The sequence below is a fragment of the Saccostrea echinata genome, unplaced genomic scaffold, assembly GCF_033153115.1.
Source record: "Saccostrea echinata isolate AGI-Se365-2 ecotype Australia unplaced genomic scaffold, CSIRO_AGI_Sech_v1 ptg000028l, whole genome shotgun sequence".
Taxonomy (NCBI): Eukaryota; Metazoa; Mollusca; class Bivalvia; order Ostreida; family Ostreidae; genus Saccostrea; species Saccostrea echinata.
The window spans coordinates 15382383-15404865 of NW_026889777.1; the positions used below are offsets into that span (position 1 = coordinate 15382383).

The 22483-nt window shown below is 32.7% G+C and overlaps 1 protein-coding gene across 1 annotated transcript in view; it reads left to right on the plus strand.

The window, feature by feature from the left end:
• LOC133194168 (uncharacterized) overlaps positions 1 to 19232 on the plus strand; it is a 59224-nt gene extending 39992 nt beyond the window's left edge. Inside the window, exons 14-16 of the mRNA XM_061330167.1 lie at positions 1125 to 2351; positions 12945 to 14327; positions 16470 to 19232. Of these exons, the coding sequence (XP_061186151.1) occupies positions 1125 to 2351; positions 12945 to 14327; positions 16470 to 16550 (2691 nt within the window). The 3' untranslated portion in view covers positions 16551 to 19232. The remainder of the gene's footprint in view (positions 1 to 1124; positions 2352 to 12944; positions 14328 to 16469) is intronic.
• The last annotated feature ends 3251 nt before the right edge of the window (positions 19233 to 22483 follow it).

A 22483-nucleotide genomic window follows, 5' to 3' on the forward strand; every position in this document is an offset into this window, starting at 1 on the left:
AAATGAGAGCAATTGTTATCCACTGGAGATCAGAAATTGTAGACTTGTCCTTGCATTCAATAGTAGATATGACTCATTGTTCTCTCTGATAGCTCGACCAGGAAGAAATCAGGGCAAGCTCACATATCAACCACAAATCAGTATTTATTATGTTCTGGGTCCTTAATTGAATCAAATAAAGAAATTTTTTTTTATATCATTGATAGGAAGATGGGGAAATGTATGCTTTATAGTGTGTCTGTCTGTTTGTCAACAACTTTATTGAATAAAATAAAAGGATTTTTGGGGGGGAGTCAGTACTAGATTGAAGGAAGGGAAATATACTCTGTTAAGTCTGTCTGTCTCTCAATAATTTTTTAACCTTGACACTTGAAGAATATTAGAAGGGTGAGAAACATGATTTTTTTTTAAGGAAGGGGATTAAATTAAATCATTTAATTAATTGAAAGTTCATTTTAAAAAATTTAGAAAAAAAATTCAATAATAAACATTTACAATCCCAAACATTAATAAAATCAAAGTTATAATCATTAATATGGATAAATGTCTGCTGCAATGCTGCAGTACTTTAATTTCTAGGCACACGCTCTCCTTTGTGAATTATCAAATGATGATCCTGCTGGTGTCCTGTACGCATTACAGGGAAATTGTTGTTTAATGTTCTCTCTGAATGACTGTTATTCATGAATGATGTGCAAAAATCTCAGTAAGAAATTATGGAACGGAAAACTGAATGATAACGGGGACAGATTTTTGCAGTAGGGTGATTTTATTGATAAAGTTGTTTTCTGGTCGGATGCTGTTGTTGGAACTTTATTAAAAGGTACTTGTTACATGAGATAAGCACCGATGGGCATTGTTTTTCATTCAGTGTATTGATCAGGTTTGGAAAGCTGTTTTTCTGAAAATAAAGTTAGAAAAAAAAACAGTTCTGTTTTGTCCTAACAAAGCATGTTAATTGGCCAGTTAATTTGATTTAAATTGGTATGTTTTGTGTATGTTGTTGACTTTTATTTGGTTCTTTTTGATTTCCAAAGATCAAATACATGTAAAAGTAAACTTTAGATTTCCATGTAAATTACAGGTACAGATGAGTTTTATTTTTGACTTTGATGTCTTTGTAGGACAATGTCCAGAGGACGTTATTCACTACTGTGGAGGATTCTGAGGAAGATGATGAATGTAAGGAGAATATCTGTCCTGTAACCAAACAACTCACTCCAGCTAAGACTGGTCAGCAGAGCACGGTCAAATCAATCCCACAATACACTAGCACTGGTCAGTGGACCATCAATAATGGACAGAAAACCGCTGAAGCTAAGGAAGTCCAAGTGTTGCCTAGTAACCTAAATAACAATAACAGCAAGAGTGTAGCTCAGACTAGTTCTGACCCAAAAACTGAGGGCTCGAGCGAGATTTATGGACTCGTGTCTCATTTGAGCAATGATCTGGAGGTTGGTGGGGAATCTCGGGGCTTTGCCAGCAGCACGGATGGAACTGTTTACAAAAGAGGACTTTTTCCTTGCACTGCTGATAAAGCAAATTGTCACGATGAATCACCCCATGTTTCTGAAGATGTTTTACCAATATCAGGAGATGGAAGCAGCAATAGAGAGAGGGTGACTCATTCCTGTGTTGTAGCACCACAAGCCTACAGTCGCCAGTATGCTGGAGACACTCAATGCTTTAGTAACTTGAGAAATGCTACCTGTTCGGAATTGCAAGGACTAAGAGCCGCAAATCTTGAATTCACAAAAAATCTTGGAAACCGTTCCTCACAAGGATTGCAAAATTCCAAGGAAGGTCACTCTATCCAAGGTTTGCAAAATGTAGAAGGAAGCTTAGCTGAGATCTCAAACCACAGGTTGCAGAATCCCAAGGGAAAATTTGCACACTTGCAGTCAAAAAATGCTCAAGCATCATCTAATGGTTTAGAGAGGATATTTGAACACAAAAAGGACAATGGAGTTTTCAGAGATGGGGCCCAGACACAGAAAAACTTGGAGACAGTGGATCACACACTTGTTTCATCAAATGAGCTCAATGCACAAATAATCAAAGAAAGTCAACCAACTTCTAGTAGATCTCTTGATCTTGTTAAAGATTGCAGAGAACAAGGAAAACATTATGCCTGTATAAAAAATCTAGCACAATGTGATGAACAGAATTTTAATTCAGAGGCAGAAAAAATCAGACATTTTCCAAACTATATTGTAAGTAAGCAGCAATTTCAGGAGCATGGTGGTGATGATAAACAGTCTAAAGAAACAGTGGTTAGACCATATTCTGCAGGGTTAGGGGATCAATGCCAAGAAGGACAATGTGATGTCAGAAAACTGGTGATAACTAAGGTAAGGTGGGAGAACAGGTGCTTTAAGTTACAGTTTGATAGACATTGATTTCAAAGGGAAAGAAACATTCCAGTTCGGTCCATGTGTACAAATTTTTATCATGGCAATGGCATTTTTAATTATGTGATACCTAATGTTTTAGAGCGTTCAAATACAGGTTTTACCCTTTTGAGAATTCTGCTTCTTGCCATGAAATTGATATTCATTTGAAAAAAAAAATTCAAAAAAACAAAAACAAAACAATAAAAAAAAAACACTGTGATATGCGTTGAATTAAATTGAAATATGAAAATAAACAGATATATTCTGTTTATTAGCTGCTTGAACAACTTTTATGAGAAGATAGAATGACAAAAAAATTCTCCAAACTATGATAAATCAGTGGTATCCATTGAAATAAATTAACAGATGCAGAATTTATGATTTATATTAAACTCATAAGATATCTAGTGTGGTTTTATTGGATAAAAATGGGATTTTATTGCTTGTTGTTTCATAAAGTGCAATATGGCTTAAAAAAAAAATTGATCCAATAAAAGAGAGAGAGAAACGAAGTTAGTGTGGGAAAATCCATGAGATTCTCTTAAAAAATAAGTAAATAGATATTGAAAACATGTTTGACACCTTTCATCAGGTTGATATCGTTTATATTCAATTGATAATTCAAGTGATAAAGATGTGGTTAGATCAATATTTATCTAAATTATTATTGATAGCTATCAAAAACTGGTGTAGTATTGAAAACAAGGATCTGAATCAGTAATATCTTAGAAAAGTGAACTCTGCAGGGACCTTTTACAAAAAAATCCTTAAAATCTCATAGATATTTTTATTAAAATAATAAATTAATGCCAAGATAACTGTTATTCTAATTGAGGCAATTAGACAAGTTTCTAATAATTAACGAGGTTCGCTCCTGAGCTTTTGATCAGATTTATATCTTAACCTATATTTTAAAAATTCTGCATAAAGTTTTAATTCTTACAATAAATTTGGATTCTACAATGCCAATTAAACTATATTTAGTTAAAACTCCATGATTAAATTCCATACCAAAAGCAATAAGTCAGGAACTATATTTTGTGGCGGAAGGTTTTTTAGAAGAAAATGATCATTTTTTCTCTTTCGAAGTGTTTAAAGTATGTTAAGTTTGGGTTCCTATTTTTCCATGCAGCCTGCACACAAAGTTATTTTGTACAGTGAACTGTTTTATACTGGTCCTAAATTGTATATCAAATAAACTGTCATAGATTCTATCATCATATTTCATAAATATAGCAAATATATTGTGAAAATCAAGAAAAAAATATCCCTATTTTAAGCTTAAAATTAGCACTATTTTAGTAATATCTAAAAATTTACATCACAGACCCCCACTTTTTATTTTATTTTCTGAATATATAAGATACTTTTAACCATTCTTCTTAAATTCAGTAAAATGTCATTACTTTCAAATTATTTTTTTGCTTGTTAAATGTTTAATGCCAGAAAAATGAAATTTTTTGGGTGCAAAAAGGTCAAATAATTGAACATGCGGAGTAATTTGAAATTTTTTTTGTTGTGACAAATTTTAATGTGTCTATTCGAGAAGAAATAAGGCTGTGTTTGTTCCCATAATTTATTTGAATAAAAAATATTGGAGGAAAAACTTTAAAAATTGATTATGTGTAAGACGTATTTACAGTGCAAAAAGGTCAAACTAAATGCTCTGTACCGCCAAAAGAAGCGCATTGACCCCCAGGTTTTGTTTTGATTTTTAATTAAGCTATGTGTATAAATTCTTAAAATATACTTGATAAAAAATTCTCATTACTTTTGGTGGCAGGATCCAACCTCCTTAAATCAAAAGATTAAAAAATGTCCTGATAAAGATGGATATTTCTTGGTAAAGAGAATTGGTCCAAGCCACGAGAATTTAATTAAAGCAAGATAGAGTGCAGTTTAACTGATGCGAAACTTAAAAATTTGACAGATGCAACAATTCACTCAATAATTGTCAATTATCGATGCTACGTGTAGCAAGTGCAAATACTTTTTTGTTTGAAGTTGTTCTCAGTGCTGATTTTTTAATATATGCAAGTAATCAGTGATTAGTTCATAAAGTTTATCAGATACATTTATTACAAACAAAACAATAAACAAACAAAACAAAAAACAAATAAGGGCATTAAACATTTGTTAAATCAGTAAGTTGTCTTTATAGCCTTATTTACTCTCTAAAATTTTAGAACTGCTTTGCATTAATATTGTGAAAGTTCAAGAAAATACAACATTTAGAAAATATACAGGATTATTTCTTTACCGAGGTACAAGACACCTCCTTAATTAAGCCTGCATGAATAGATAGAAAATACAGCCACACTTCGTTATCTAATGAACTCAATTGGACCAAGATTTAAAACTTCGAGATGTCCGAGGGTTGAAGATATTGAAGTTAAAAACGTAATTAAAAAAAAAATAGTTGGCACTTCTGAATTTTAACTTCAATGTTATATCCATGATATTCCAGCTATCAACACTGATCAGTGTTTGAGATACCTAAGTTCAACTGCATGTGTTTAGGATGCAAATATCTGAGAAACTTTTGAAATTATCAATTTTCTTTCTTAATTGCTTTAAAAAGATACTCATTTAACAGTATTTTATTCCTGCTTAAAGGTGCTGTAAAACATGAAAATTATATATTTTATTTTTAGCTCTACTGGTCAGAGACCAGAAGAGCTTATGCGATAGTAAGGTGTCCGTCGTCCGTCCGTCTGTCTGTCTGTCTGTCTGTCTGTCTGTCTGTCTGTCCGTCTGTCTGTAAACAATTTTTCAAAACGCTACTCCTCCTACAGTTTTGATCCGATTTCAATATAACTTGGCACACAAGTAGACTACACTAAGATATATAATTTAGTGCATCGGTTTTTGATTTCGATGGACGGTGTTGCCATGGTTACTAAAAATAGAAATTTCTGTGAAATTCCTTTAAAACACTACTCCTCCTACAGTTTTGGTCCGATTTCAATATAACTTGGCACACAAGTAGACTACAATAAGATACATAATTTAGTGCATCGGTTTTTGATTTCGATGGACGGTGTTGTCATGGTTACTAAAAATAGAAATTTCTGTGAAATTCCTTTAAAACGCTACTCCTCCTACAGTTTTGGTCCGATTTCAATATAACTTGGCACACAAGTAGACTACACTAAGATACATAATTTAGTGCATCGGTTTTTGATTTCGATGGACGGTGTTGCCATGGTTACTAAAAATAGAAATTTCTGTGAAATTTCTTTAAAACGCTACTCCTCCTACAGTTTTGATCCGATTTCAATATAACTTGGCACACAAGTAGACTACTTTAAGATACATTATTTAGTGCATCGGTTTTTGATTTCGATGGACGGTGTTGCCATGGTTACTAAAAATAGAAATTTCTGTGAAATTCCTTTAAAACGCTACTCCTCCTACAGTTTTGGTCCGATTTCAATATAACTTGGCACACAAGTAGACTACACTAAGATACATAATTTAGTGCATCGGTTTTTGATTTCGATGGACGGTGTTGCCATGGTTACTAAAAAATAGAAATTTCTGTGAAATTTCTTTAAAACGCTACTCCTCCTACAGTTTTGGTCCGATTTCAATATAACTTGGCACACAAGTAGACTACAATAAGATACATAATTTAGTGCATCGGTTTTTGATTTCGATGGACGGTGTTGCCATGGTTACTAAAAATAGGAATTTCTGTGAAATTCCTTTAAAACATTACTCCTGCTACAGTTTTAGTCTGCTTCTAATATAATTAGGCATACAAGAAGACTATACTAAGATACATAATTTATTGCATTTTTTTTAATTCGATGAACAGTGTTGCCATGGTTACTTAAAATAGAAATGTCTGTGAAATTCCTTTAAAACGTTACTCCTCCTACAATTTTGGTCTGATTTCAATCTAATTTGGCACACAGTTAGAATACACTACGATACATAATATGTATTTCTGTTTTTTTTTATTTGGGTGAATGGTGTTGTCATGGTTACCGGTACTAAAAATAGAAATTACCGTGAAATACTTTCAAAACGCTACTACTCCTAGTTTTCATTTGATTTCAATAACTTGTCACAAAAGTAGACTACATTAAGATACATAATTCTATTTATTGTTGCATGTTGCAATGTTTCAAATCCAAGTGCTACTTTTCTTTTGTTATACAAACAGACCAGTAGAGCTACAGTCTCATCAGAGACTTCTGGTTTTTAATTTTCAACAATTTATTCATAAGAAAGTAATATATTTACAGACCTTCTTATCATGCTAACAACAAAAGTTATTTTCACTTTGTGATAATACATTTGTAGTAAATTTGCATTCTATAAAACTCTATTTTCCTTCCCTTCACAAAAATTTTTCAAGAAAATATACCAGTTAAAATATACTTCCAATAGATAGCAAGAGTAAATATACCATCCTAATTTTAACACCAAATATTTACATTTGCTAATGTTTTCTTTTATATAACACTATTCATCTTCGCTAGCCAAGGGTTTCTGATACGCTACTCTCCTCATAAACCCTTGGCATAGGGTGCTGAAAAAAGACGGGATTGTTTTTGTCACGTGATCATGATTCTTACCAGGTACGCACAGATTGCGTCATCGACAGAAATAAAAAGCGTATTAAAAAAAAAATGTTTTTAAAGAATAATTAACAAGAAGGTATTGAGTTATGTTAATCTGTTATTTAAACATGTAAAAATGCAAATCTACATCTTCAGTATAGATTCTTAATCACATATTTTGCACGTAGCTTTTGATATTGGATGACACCATACTAGCTATTCATAGAATGGCATGTTATCTTACGGATCATTGTTTACTTGCGTTTTACATTAACGATATTAAAGAGTCAAGATATATCCCGAACGCAAATATCGTCATTTACAAAAAAACAGTTGCTGATTGGTCGACCGATGTCGATCAACTCCAATCACAACTTGAGAAAAAATCCCAACTTTTTTTAACACCGTATGCCATTAGGGCTTATGAGGAGAGTAGCGTATCACAAACCCTTGGCTAGCAAAGATGAACACTATTATAAGCAACACGTATCTATATCCGTATAAACATGGGTTCCTTGCATCATAATTCCTCAGTGACGTCATAAAGGGTGGACGCGCAATCAATACGTGCCGTTGAGTTTAAAAAATAAAACATTTCAAGCGTTAAAGATTATAATCAGGAAAATATAAAATATGAATGAGTCATAAATGTAAATATAAGTAATAATGTATCATCTTTAAACATCTATTGAGATATAAATACAGGTTGGTACGAGTTCAAATTTACCATAAAGCCCTTCAGGCTTTATGGAATTTGATCTCGTGACCAACCCGTATTTATATCTCGATTGATGTTTAAAAATGATACATTATTTCTTAAGTAAAACAGCCAAAGTTTTTCTAAATTGATGTTGATGTCCATGTTCACACTACTCAGTTTGCGTTGACATTTCACAACCACTTAATTATGATGTTATAGCCTACGTCACATACTGTGTTAAGAACCAGATACTGTAAACCAACTATTATTCGCGTCATCTTTTATTCGTCAGTTTGAATTCAATCTGTGACGATTAATTTTCACAATTTAGGAAACATTCTCTACAAGTACAAAGCAAAATAAATGGTTCGCGGTGATTAATGTTCGCTAGTTAAAGTAGGTCGCAAAACTCACGGATATTTCTCGCACGCAAATAAAAGTTGGTTTACAGTAGTTAAAAGGCTGATAGTCACAAAAGATAAAAACACAAAGAAAATCTAATAAACAGAAAATTCAATGTTTTATAGTTGGATATGTAATTTAATGCACTCATGAGAGAGGTTTATACAGATATACAGTTGAACTGCGGTATCTCGAACACGGATATCTCGAATTCTATGGATATGTCAAATTGATTTTGAAGTCCTAACTGCTTATTCCTTAAGTATTTTACCCTGGATATCTCGAATCCTTGGTTATCTCGAAGTATTTTCTCTGTCCCTTCGAGTTCAAGATAGCGAGGTTTGACTGTATATATATTTTCACAGGTTCTTTGCACTCTTGAAAATATATTAAAAAATAAAACAAATCTTGTCTCACGTACAAAAATGTTGAATATCCCCTATATTGAAAAAATAAGTTATCATTTTAAAAATTTTGTCAGGATATAAATTCGGGTTGGTATGTGATCAAATCTACCATAAAGCCTAGCTTTCGGGCTTTATGGGATTTGATCATGACCAACCCCTATTTACATCCCAATAAAAGTTTTAAATTGATACCTTAACACATACATTTATAACCGATTTTTAGCAAATATTTGGGTACTATAGTTTTAAAATCATGAAATGATTTTTTTTTCAAACCTCAACGGTATAAAATGTGTTGCACACATCAACTACTTATGAAATTTTGTCAATCATTTATGATTAAACAATGAATTTATGGTCAGCAAACCTGTTTATACAAAGAATTAAATATGCCTTAGTTTGTGTTAAATATGGGAAAACATTTGCAAATGTAAATATATAATTATGCATAATTATAATGAACATTTAATTGATTTAATGTAAAAAGAAGAAAATAATCAATTTTTCTCTTTCAAAGTATTTACAGTATTATTAATTTTGGATTCCTATTTTTCCATGGAGGCGGCACCAGAGTTTTTTGTGCAGTATACATGAGATACGTGTGTATTTTTTTCTGGTCCAAATTATTTATTAATTATTTGACTTTTATGAAGTCTGTATCATCAAATTGTGACAAATTTATCAAACATATTGTGAAAGCATAGAAAAAAATGAAAGCCCCAATTTCAGATCTCAATTAACACTTCTTGGAAATTATTATCTAAAAAATTACATCATAGATACCCATCTTTGAAAAAGTAATAAATTTTATGTTTAAGATGCAGTTACTATGCAGAAAGGTTATATTAAATGACTTAGTCAACAAGAAAAAGCATATTGACACCCCTCCTCCCCTTTCTGGTTTTGATTTTTAAGTTAGCTATGTGTGAAGATAATAAAAAGATATACTTGACAAAAAATTCTGAAGACTTTGATAGCATGATCAACCTCATTAAAAACTCCAGACATTTAAAGATCAAAACAGTTTGCTATTTACTAATAGACAAAGAGACATGCTATATTTTATTGAATTAATTTGAACCTATATTAAAAAGAAAACAATGTGTCGCTACTGACTAAGAGGCTAATGACTAATTATACCCCCTGCAAACAAAGTTTTTGGGGGGGTAGGGGGTTATATAGGAATCACCTTGTCCGTTTGTCTATCTAGCTCTCTGTCTGTGCAAACATGTCCGGTGCATATCTTTCTTATGTAGGAACATTAGAATCTTCTACTTCACACAAAGATTGTTCATGACCTGAGGGTGTGTCATGACCTTGACCCAAGGTCATTTGGGCAAGTTCAAGGTCACTGACAGAAAAAGTTCATAATTTGTGTTCGGACCATTTTTTTCTTATGGAAAATAATGTTGGGATGTTGGGAGATTGCTTATGACCTGAGGGTATGTCATGATCTTGACCTATAGTCACTGAAGAAAAAATGAATAAATAATTCAGAGTTGTGGAAAACTGTCGGTCATGCCGGTAGAACTGACTAAAAATGCATATGACCGGTAAAAACGCCATCAATGTTGGTTCAAAGGACCGGCCCTCTTTTTGGTTAAGTTTCGTTTTTCCTGTTATCATCAGCACACTTTCCAGCCCAATTATCGTATAAAGTGCGATTGCGTAATACTTTTACTTTACACGTAATCAAGGCTAATGAAAGTGAAACCAGCATGGCCTCGTGGTCCATTAAATTTACAACTGGAGTGAAACCAAGTAAAAATAGATGGAGACAAAGCTTAATATGAAAAATAAAAAATTCAAACACAGTTAGGGCAAGCGGTAAATCTAGTAGTCCAGACTGTCCCGGATTTCGGTTTTTCATTGATCATCTTGATATCTTTATTATTGATGCACAGAATTTCTTCATTTTTTATAGACACATTTTCTAGGTTGATATTAATTCCCCAGTGCATAAATGTTTCAACAAAATTATGTATACTATCCTAAATTAGCATTGTCAACTGCCAGAAAGCAGTAAATCTAGTACTTTGTTAAATGCAAAAGCTGAAAACAGACGAGGACTTAGAAATGGAGTCTGAGTAAATGTTATATTATTATGAAGTAAAAAGATGTGTAATGAAGTAAATAAATGTTATATATTTTGTTTATTTGATTTGGTGGTGGTGGTGGTGGGGGGGGGGGGGGGGGGGCGTTTTTGTTTTTGTTTTTTCGGACTGGCTAAAATCACTTCAGACCGGCTTATTTTGTCTTCTTGCCAGTCTGAATGACTGGCTATCTGAAAACGTTTCCACAACTTTGATAATGCATCCATACTTTCCAATACCGAGAAATACTTGAAAAAATTGATATTTATTTTTTCAATGTTAAAAAAAAACAATGTTATTATTAGTATTGCTATTTTATTAGGCTGCACTTTAGTTTCATTCATTAAAAAAATAATATGAGCAATTACCAGTAAATTTTCACTCTAAATGTTTAAAAAAAATTGTAAACATCTCTTAGATTCATCAAATACTAGTATTAGTGACTTGGTATCTTTTCTGAAAAACCCAGCGGGGGGTATTTGTCCATTTTGGACAGTTCTAGTTAATAAATTGTCAGAACATGATGGGGTCTTAATTCAAGGTAGTTAATTGAGATAACAGTCCAATAATCTCTGAGAATAATGTGATTAACAATTAATAATATTGCATAGGTTTATAGTTTTTCCCAGTACTCGAGTACTGATTTTTGAATTCGATACTTGTTGGACCTTTCGACTTGTACTCCAGTAACCAGTTACTCATTGAAAAAATAGAGAGAGAGAGAGAGAATATTCAATATTTTGTATTTGAATATGGAATTTATTTCACTTATGGGCAAATGTAAACAAGTAAGATGGCATGAGCTGCTTAACGAGTTCCTATCATTTAATCGTTTAATCATATAATAAAATAATTATTGCTGTTTTTTCAGTCAATACGATAATTTAGCCACCTTTGAAGTACAATATTCACCTCGCTCTTTGGGCTCGGTGAATATTGTATTCCTCAGGTGGCTAAATCATGGTATTGACCTCAAAAACAGCAATAATTATATAATATGCACACCTTGTATATGATTGACTTACTTAAGCCTAATTTTATTCCTACGTGCACTGTACCAGCATTGTTTACAATTGTACAAAAAGCAAATTAAGATGCACCTGAGAAATTAATAAAAGCTTTCTCAATTCAAATTTTAAAAAAAATACAGGGTTGGGTTTTTTTCCTCACACTAGACAGATGTTGATGCTGATTGATTTGGCTAGGGGCCTTTGGTATAAAATGATTCTTCCAGATGGAAATTCAATAGATCGTTATTTGCACAATTACATGTGCACATGATAGTGTGCTGAATTTTTTTTTTATGTTTGCCGTAATTATTGACTGTATGACTCAATATCATTTCCTGGCTGTTTATCTGGTGAAAACCGCTTCATTTCCTTAGTAAAACCCAGATGGAGGGTTAGATAACACGGTTCTGGAATAAATTGACATCCCACCAGACAAAAAAACATAATTTTTATTATCACCCTCAATGATAATGTTAATTATCAGATTGACAGTTCAAAGTGTGGAAAAAAAAATTTTATCTGCATAATTTTTTTTTCTAAACATGTCTGTAGAGTTGATCATAATATTTTCATTGATTTAATGCACAAATTACCTTGACCCATAAATTAAGTCAATTTTCACCTCCTAATCATAATTTTTGCACAATTTAGATCAAAAAAATTGGATCAGAAATTTCTACTTATCAGCATCCATTTTAGCATATAACTTGGTCATGTAATTAATTGTGGTAACTATATTTTGATGAGGAGTGATTTAAATTTAACAACTCTAACTGCACTGTGGTTGTAAAATTTCTTATGAAAGCTGATTCAGTGCTCTGAGCATTTATTGATCCATAAATGAGGCTTACATCTACCACAGTGTTTATTAAGCAAATTGAACTGATTGTATTTTGAACAATTTTAGCAGTTTTTTGTATGACCATTCCACACCAAATTTGGTTTAGAATGAGAAAATTAATATCAAACATTGTGTTTGTCGCACAAAGATGATTTCATTATTTTTCCAAATGGGTAGATTCTCCAAAAAACGTATAAGATTAATTCCGGACAGTTCAACTGATTAAAAAATCTAAAAATCAAAAACATTTAAAAAATCACAATTAAACTTCAGAATCTTGAATTTCCATACTTTGAATGCCATGGATATGTCAAATTGATTTGGAAGTCCCAACCACCTTTTCCTAATTTATTTTAATCTCAATACATGTATCTGGAATCCATGGTTAATACAATTTTTTTTTTTTTTTTTTGGGGGGGGGGGGGGGGTTCCATCATTTACTTTATCTCCATTCAGTTGGATTTAAGGAATGACCAAATATACACAGAGTAATATTGATTTAATGATATGTGTCTTACTGTTTTTAGGAAATTCTGGTAGAGCAAAAAAGAGAACAGACCACCATGGCCATGTTTACAGAGACAGAACAGGATGACAACAGTCAAGCTCCTTCAACATCGACTCGAGAACAGGCCAGCAGTGGAGAGCGGACTCGGGACTCTGTGGGAAACTTTGTTGGGCGAGTCCAGAAAAACAAAAAGAGACAGAGCATTGCTGAGCTCAATGAGAGTATATCTGAGTCTAATGTTCACATGCAGAGTCTTTGTAATCAGGCTCAGAGTCTGAGGAATCAATCGAAGATGAGAAAAAACACAAACATCATGTACCAGCTAGAGCTGATCAGAAAACAACAGGAAGAACTACTTAAACTGCAGAGGGAGCTCCAGCAACAACTTCAGATGGAGGCTGAGTACCAAGAGGTCGAAGGTCACACAGATAACCAGAGAGACGAGAGTGGGAATTTTGCATTGGATGCGAAAGTCAGTGACTTGATTTCATCATCTGAGCAGATGCTGACTTTACAGAGTGATGAACAAACTCAGAATTTAGAAAGCATTCAAGAGGAAGAAAGAAATAATAACAATTATGACTCGCCATTTGTTGTGAAATCACCTTTGATTCCATGTTCAATACAGGAGAGTTTTTCAGTGTCACAGCCATCAGGTCTACCCTTAGCTTCAAATACACTACTTAGCACACCAAAGGCACCTCATATTTCAGACATTGTTCAAAAGTCTTTGCTTACACCTAGGCTTAGCAATCTTACTTGTGATTCACAAAATCGTTTTCCCTTTATTCAGTCACCAAAACCATTAAAACCAGCCCCACCTTCAAAGAGGGAAGGTGCTAAGTCACCCTCTCCTCCTCCAATATGGACTGCTATGGCTCTTAAGAGTGAAGCTGAGCGCCACTCAACATCAGATCCTTCAACTCCCTCCACCAAGAGAAGACTCGAGCAGGAACCAGACTATGCAAAAGCTGCTGACGAACCCATGGACTTGAGTCTAAAATCATTGACTGAGACAAGTTTCAATAGTTCTGCTGAACACCTTCCCTTGAATAAAAGAAGTATGACTTCTGAAAGCACTTTATCTACTTCTTCCCCAAAACTTTTTCACTCACAAGACATTGGGTCACTTTCGCTTAGAGCCAATACACTGCAATCTCAAATTATTTCCCATAATGTTCCATCTTCCCATCCCAGCAGCAGACATTTTCAACCAACTCAGGAAATCCCCCTGTATAAAGAGGTGTTGTCAATAGCAAATGAGCAGAGGTATCGTGAGGCCCTTTTAGACGATGAGTGCGCTCGATATTGCTGTCGTTTACAGGCTGCTCAGTCCCTGGTGTTTTGGTCTGAGAGGTGCATCAACCCTGTGTCAATTGTTCTATCCCAGGGAGATGAAATGGTAAGTTTTAAACCAGAACACAATCTTGTTAGAGCCTCAAATGATCAATAGATTTAAGCTTGATGTCTGCAGAATGGAAAATTCAATTTTGCTGCACATTACTCAGGTGAACTTTACAGCCACTGAGCATTAGCTCATGATAGAAGTGCATTGTACAGTAGAACCTGGTTACATTGCTTATATTGAATACTTGCTTAATACAGCCAAGTGATTTTCATTCCCTGTTATTGAACAGATACAAAGAATTATGTTTATAACAAATCACAATTGTTTGCCCCTGGCACTTTGCTATAAGTGTGTTTTACAGTACATTATAGTGCATTGAGGACATGATCCCAATGAGTGTCTAGGGACACTTATATGACTATAGATCAATGTCTGCTTCAGACATGATCAGATTTAATCGCAATGACTGGTTGACAGAGAATTCTAGATGCCCTATTGATATAATAAGTATAAATAAATGCCATTTAGCTTGCTTTCGATAACAAACCTTTAGCTTCCTTGGATAACAAACCTTAGCTTCCTTCGGCATGGTTATCTCTGCCGAGTTTGATTGATGAAGGGTTCTTGACCTTATAACCTATAGCTTCTTGTGAGCAATTAAAACACTAAACATTTCAATAAAGTATTCTTTAGGCAGAATGTCGGTGATTGCTGTTCATTGAAATGATAGGAAGAGCCGATCTAAAGAGGTTTAATACAAATTACCGGAGATACATTAGAACAACTTGGCATATTTACTGCATTTGTATAAAAGTAAGAGCCAGAAATATTTTTATTCTGTGAAAGATTTGGGGTTTATTATAATCATGTAGACTATTAAGAAGACAAATCGGTGTAAAAATCTAGACTGCATTTTAAATTCCATGTTGTGTATTGTGTTAAATGCACTACAAATTTGTAAGACATTCTAATGAAATCGGCATAACATACCAAGTTACTCAAATTGCATTTCCTATCAATGCTCAGACAGAGTTAAAGAATTGTGTTTTTACGTCCCACATTGGACGTTTATATTTGAAGGAAATAGGGTATCAGTGTCAGGTTGATCGTGGAACAGGGTAATAAAAAAAAGTATCTTAGATCTAGGATAATGACTGTCACTGGTGATATATTTATCATTCGAGTGCTTAAAGGTGATATCACTTTTTTGTTGTACAGACACTATGATAAGTGAAGCACAAACATGCAACAAATTCAGGTTTAGAAACATTTCTAGTGGATTGTGCAAGAAATATGAAAGGATATGACAGAATTTTTTGCAGTTAATGAACACGATACTTCTAAGGAGGTCGTGTGACCTTTAGTTGAGAGTTATTAGGTCAAATAGAAGAATTTATGCTGGGTTCTCACAATCAATGAAAACCAAATGCTCTATAATTGTGGCAGATAAGCTGCATTTTTTTCCACATCTGATGAAATCTTTTTAGCACTTGATAACATATGTCAGTATATCAAAACTGCTAATCATGTCTGTATTGAAGCTGTTTGTAATCTCTAGTCTTTGGCTCCAAAATTTTGTTTTTACAGCTCACCTGAACCAAGGTCATACATATATTGATATAAGTATATTTGACATTTCATAAAATTACTTGTATTTCAGATATGAAGGAAACTGGAATGTGAATTCATATGAATAAATAAATAAAATTAATGTATTGTAGATTTCATGGATTGTAAAAGTCTGACCTTATACTTTTTTAACATTTTAACTGAAAGATTGTTTTCATCAAGTGCTTTCCCATACATTTTACCTGAAATATTTTAGCATAATAATTAAAGTAAAACATGCTTATAGCAAAGGGCCAGGGATGAACAATTTTGATTGTTATAAATATAATTCATTATGTCTGTTAAGATTACAATACTTTTTGAAACCACAGGGATAGAAAATCATTTCATTGTAAGTGTAAATTCACGTTAAGCATGTTTGCAATAACAGTGTTTTACTGTATAATTATGATAAATGAGCTATGTATTTTTTTTTTAATTTAATGGAGTGAAATGAAATAGATCATGAAATTTATTTTAATACCAAGAGAGAGCTTAGTTCAAATGGGAAACAGTATAGTTTTGTTGATTTCCTTGCATGTCTGATATCTCAGTATTCTGTGACCAATGACTTTTCTCTATTTTCAGCACTTTGTACCGATACATGAAGAATTGATACTACCAGTGACCGTGGGAGGAGATTCAGCATTTTACTCCTATTCTCCTTGATAAGGACACTCGGCTTAAATGACCTCATTCAGGTCAGAACAGTTAAATACTGGACTGTTGACATGGATCAGTGAGGATTAAACTGCTGTTAAGAATGTGACACATTGATGGAAACTAAAACATTGTGAGGACAGAAGTGGTACCAGTTTGTGGCATCTGGTTAAAGATGCAGAATAATGTGACCTTGAAGTATAGTTCATTTTTTGACCTTGACCTGGAAAGAGACTGTAATGTATATTTGTGTTGATGTGGTCAAAGAAAAAAAAATTGTTACATTGACATGAATTTTTTACTCAGTACCTGGCAGGGATTGTTGTGTTTTTTTGTACTGGATTTTGTTGAGATACGGGTCAAGGGTCAAAGTGATAAGTATTACTGAGAAAGTGTTATCGCTGTTGTTTTTACAGTTGGTTGTATTAAAAATGTGTACCTATATAATAAAAGTATTATGGGTGTTGTATAGTGTTAGGATATGTTGCTCTTGAAGCACAGTTGTTGTTGGACTGGTTCCCTTCTCCCGATAATCTCCATGATGTGTACTTTGTGTGTAATTAGTGAAAGTGGACCAGTTAAAAAAAGAAGTGCAATGAAGATTTGAATCAAACTGTTTTCCCTTGTTCCTTATTACTGTTTTCTTACTTCATATAAATGTAATTTTTACTCAAACAAGACTATGATTAAATCAATTAACTTGTCATTTGAAAGAGAATTTGGTGTGGAGACAGCTATTTGGATATGAATAAGGAAATTGGGTTTTAAAAAAAAATCTTTTCTGAGATAGAACAAGATGCAGTTATATCAGAGTAATATTTTTTTTTTTTTTTTTTTTTTTGCTGAATTGTTGTTATATTATGGACACCAGCATTATAAGTGTAGTCACTTTCTGTGAAGACTCTAGATCAGAATTTTTAGTATTGCATGGTTTTCAAACATGAATGAAAATTGTTATATAGTTTTTTTTCATTTGAATTGATTTTTTTCTGTAAAAACTTGATATGTTAAAAATTTAACTTTGATACCATTGATAATTTTCATACAGATTAAAAGCACAGCAACCTTCATCTCAATTGATCCTTCTAAGGTTTTTTTTTGCAGTTATGAGTAGCTGTGACCACACTAAATTCTTAAAATTCATGTTCTGACAATCAATTTTGACCTGCATGTTGCATTGTTATGGTTCACTTTTTATAGTTAAACCATTGTACAGTGTTCAGATTTATTTTTCTCTAAGTCAGTACATATAACAATATATTGCATAAAAGCAAAATATTTCAAGGGCTTAGAAAGAGCACTGGAAAGAAAAAGATTCAACTAGGAAAGCTAATTTAAGGAAAAAGAGAAGTGAGTATCTTATGCGACTACAAAATGGCACACTTAATTAGTATGCAACTTAATCTTTTTCAAATGAATTAAATTATTTTTAGGAAGGAAAAGTAGCATTCTGAATTGTTGCTGGTCTTGAATAAGTAAGCATATATTGAAAGATCATGTAAAAATCATTTTCTTAAAGGAAAAGGGTTTTGGTTTTATTAAGTTTTGACATGTACATAGTTTTGTATATATATTTGTTATTAAATGCGCACAGGGACATTTGAGTGAAATTAGCTGCAAGTAATTCATTTCTTTTTGTCTCTGAAAATGTATGCCAACGTAAAGCCAGGAAAATTTTATTAGATTGTAATTAGCCTGCAACTTTTTTGTAGATATGTAAAGAACCTTGTTGATTAGTGTAATGAGATGAGCTGTGATATATATTCACTGTAGCCTTTTTAGAAAGACATCTTTTGGAAGAAAAAATATTATAGGTGCTATATGAGTTTATGAGTACTTGTATTATACAACATTGTCAGTAATAAATCAGGGAAAACCTAAAGCAAAACAAAAGAAAAATATGATTAAATTGTATGCATGTGTAAACTACATGTAGGTGAATCATTAACAACTTCTGTATGTTTGACAACATTTATAAACATTCAAGAGTAAAGCAGTGTTTAGAAAATTTATCATGTTTGATAAGTCAGATGTTCCATTAGTATAGATGTACCAAATACTGTGAAATCAGTAATTTTCAAGGAGGAGGGGGGTGTCAATTTTTATTGTTTTTTGTGGTATAAAAAGACATGAATTGATTTAATTCACATCCCCCATGAAATGTCAAAATTTCATACTGCAATATCATGTTTCAATCACAAAATCAAATCCCCTTAAACAAGTATTTTTTCTTCAAACCACAAAGATTTGACCCCACAAAAATAAGTGAATTTTTTTTTTACAGTATTCTTTTTAAAGATCAATGAAGTAAGTCCTCACATAGAATTTTTCAGAGGTATGCATGTTTTTAACACCACCTCCCCTTCCCTATTTTCCCTCTCAAAAGAAACTTTTTTTTCCCCACCTATCATAAGTCCACAGTTTGCTCCAAATGAAGTTTTTTGTAATGCTTTTATTTTGAAAAAAAAATCCCTTCTGTCTCTCCTCTTTTCTATTGTCTCTTAATTTACATGTTAGTAGAAGTAGCCATGTCCTGTGTTTAGTGTTGATATGTAAGGTTTAGATGAAAACGAACAGGTGCTGGTCACCTTTTTAACTTCTCTGTTTGTCCTTGTCTCTATAGAAATCAAAGAACGAAGACATTGCAACATTGTGTTTAGCTTTAAGTTAAAGATACTAGTGGGTTTTTTTTTGGGGGGGGGGGGGAGGGGGGTTTAAATCAAAAAGAAAGAAATAATAAGAAAAAAGTACTTGTAGAAGTTATTTTTAGATTTGCTTGTGCAATACATATACTGTACTTTCTTTGGAGTATATGAGCATTTTCATGCATTGTTAAATTGTAATGTTGATTTTCTTCATTAAGCTAATTGCAATTTGTAATGGACTGAATACATGTTTGTGTCAATTAACATTCGTAAGCATACAAATTCAGTTTTCCGTGATCTCAGTATGTAGAGGAACTATTCGCTTTTTCGGGAGCCTTTATTTTATTTTTTTTTTTTCCCCAACATTCCTGCATAGATTTTTCAACATCATTTTGTGACCAACAATGGAAAGCAGATAATTAATCTAAAACATATACAGTCAAGCTTCGTTAATCCAGGTGCTTGTCTTCCTGTAAGCAAATCGTCAGGATAACTGAACTGGACGTTTTATAATTGGTTAGATATTAATATTCAATCTATTTCAAACGATTTGGCCCTGAAGTTGAAATGTCCTGATTATTGGCCTCTAACATAACGAGGTTTCACTGTATTAAAGTAATAGCTGATCACAATTGCTTATTTGTTTACAACCAAAGTTCAGAGACATGTCATATAATACCATACCATTAGAAAATATTAACCATGGATGGATTTTTATAAAAATTTTGATTTTTGAAAACAGTTAAAGCTTTGCTAAATATTATGAAGGTTTTTAGCTCTATTGGTCTGAGACCAGAAGAGCTTATGCAATATAGTAAGGTGTCCATCATTTGTCTGTCTGTAACAATTATTCAAAACACTACTCTTATAGTTTTGGTCTAATTCCAATAAGACATCGTACACAAGTACACTGTACTAGGATAACTAATTCTGTATATCTGTTTTGATTTTGACAGTGTTGCCATGGTTACTGAAAAAAAGAATTTCTGTGAAACTCTTTTTAATTGCCCATTCTCCTATAGTTTTTAACCAATTTCAGTAAGACTTATATACACCAAGTACACACCAGTAGAGCTTCAGTTTCGTCAGAGACTTCTGGCTCCAAATGAGACCAAACTACCCAAAAATTGCTTGATTCAAATAAGTTATGGTCTGTTTAAATAATTTTGCATGAAATTTCAAAAGTCTGTGTCAAAATCACCTTTTTCTGAAATTGGAAATCAAGATAGAAAATAGTTACAATATAATATCTATACTTATAAATTAATAAATTTTGCAAATAAACTCCGAAACGGGTGCACCAGAGTTCATACTAACTCCTCTAAGAATACACTAGATACAAGATGATGTCCGTAAACTATATTTAGATTTCACTCGGATAGTTAGTATCGTACATTAAATTAAAAGTCTACCCTCATTTTCTATAAACAGCCATGAAATAGCAAAAACATGAGTACGGTGGCGTTTCCGGTTGGCGGATTTAAGTTACTGGCAATTTTTAATGACACTGACAACAAACAATCGTTCATTTATTTCATAAAACGTTATCACTGAATTATTCAATCAAAACTTGATTTAAATGATATAAAAGAGATAAGGTGTGATACCCGATTAAAAAGGGAAATGTGCAAATTATTTTCGTCATTCACCGATCTTAATATTGACGGAAGCTTCTAGAACATCATATAGCATCGAGCCCGATGTTAAAAAAAAAACGAGGCTATTATGCTACATGAATATAAAAAAAGCTTTTGTGTGAATGGTCATTTAAATAATGGTAAATCATTGATAACACTATAAGTTTTGAATATATTTATATATCGAAAGACTAAAAACATATATGTAGTAGGTTTTCCTAATAAATTTATCGGTAAAATCCTCACTGAGAGCATCCTTGCAACGAACCCGAAGTACAATTTGTACTTCGTAATAAACTTGCTTACATGAAAAGAGAAAATTAATGAATAAGGTATTGTTCAAATACAATCAAAGCTGTAAACTTTTGTGCTTTAATCAATACATTTCAGTTATTTTTCTGAATACAGTCCTTCGTATCAAATACTCGGCCTATTCATAGGGCGTTAAAAGCTAATTTTTACACAGGTACTTGAGTCTTGGTTTATAAATACGTATGTACCTTATTGATACATGTATGTAAAAAAGTAAAGTACATTTTTTACATATCGATAAGGTACGTACATATTTATAAAGCAAGGCCCAAGTACCAGTGAATTTTAACCCCCCCCCCCCCCCAAATCAATTTATAAGTAAAATGTGCATAATCGCTGCTTTTATCCTTGAGGGAAATGAAATAAGAGGGTAACGGGATGTTTCGCACCTAAGCATGGTTCGCGCTACGATGTTTCGCACCGATTCCGTTTCGCGCTTAGATGGTTCGCCCCACATTGTTGTACAAATATGTGCTAGCCTACTGAAGTTCGTTTAACAAAATTTTTAGATTTTAAACATGTTATATGGTGTAAATTTTGATATTTTTTGAAACATTTTTTTTAATTCAAGAAGATTATATTTGTAGCAGAGACATAATTATTTATGTCTGTGTTTGAAGTATACATAGCATATAATTATGTATGTATAATTATGTATTATTTTAACACCATGCTAATTATAATACCGCCATATCTAATTAAGTAATTATTGCTGGTTTGACTACCAACACGTCCATTAATAAATTCTCACCTTTCGATCTACAACTAATTACAATTAAATCCTCATGGAATATTTGATGAACACGATCCGTAATCTTTGGCAGTGCATACATATTATTAAGTCATGCATTTGAACACACAACATCTATATATGTATATCTTATAATTGATAAACAATTTTTTAAAATTGATAAAAATGTCATTGAATATTTAAAATAAATCGTGAGATGTTTTGCACCTAAATCGGCGCGAATCATTTAGGCGCGAACCATCTCAGTGCGAAACAGTATCGGCGCGAAACATCCCGGATTCAATAAGAGCATCTGAAGTACAATATCCATAAAATAGTGTAACAGGTTTCACAATAAACGCCAATTAATGAAATTGTTTTTTTTTCTTTCAAATTTTCACAAATGGGGGGAGGGGGGCGTACATCTACTTCCTGCAGAATTTTGAACAAAGTATTTCTTCCTGCTATAAGCCTGTAGGCTGTCAGTAGAAACTACAATATATTTTCTGTCGGTAGTAGTATAAATTCAATTCCCCGCGCTTGCGCGGGATTTCATCTAGTATAATATACATGTACGTAATATGTAGATTCTGAATGTATCTGAAAACTATGACCTGA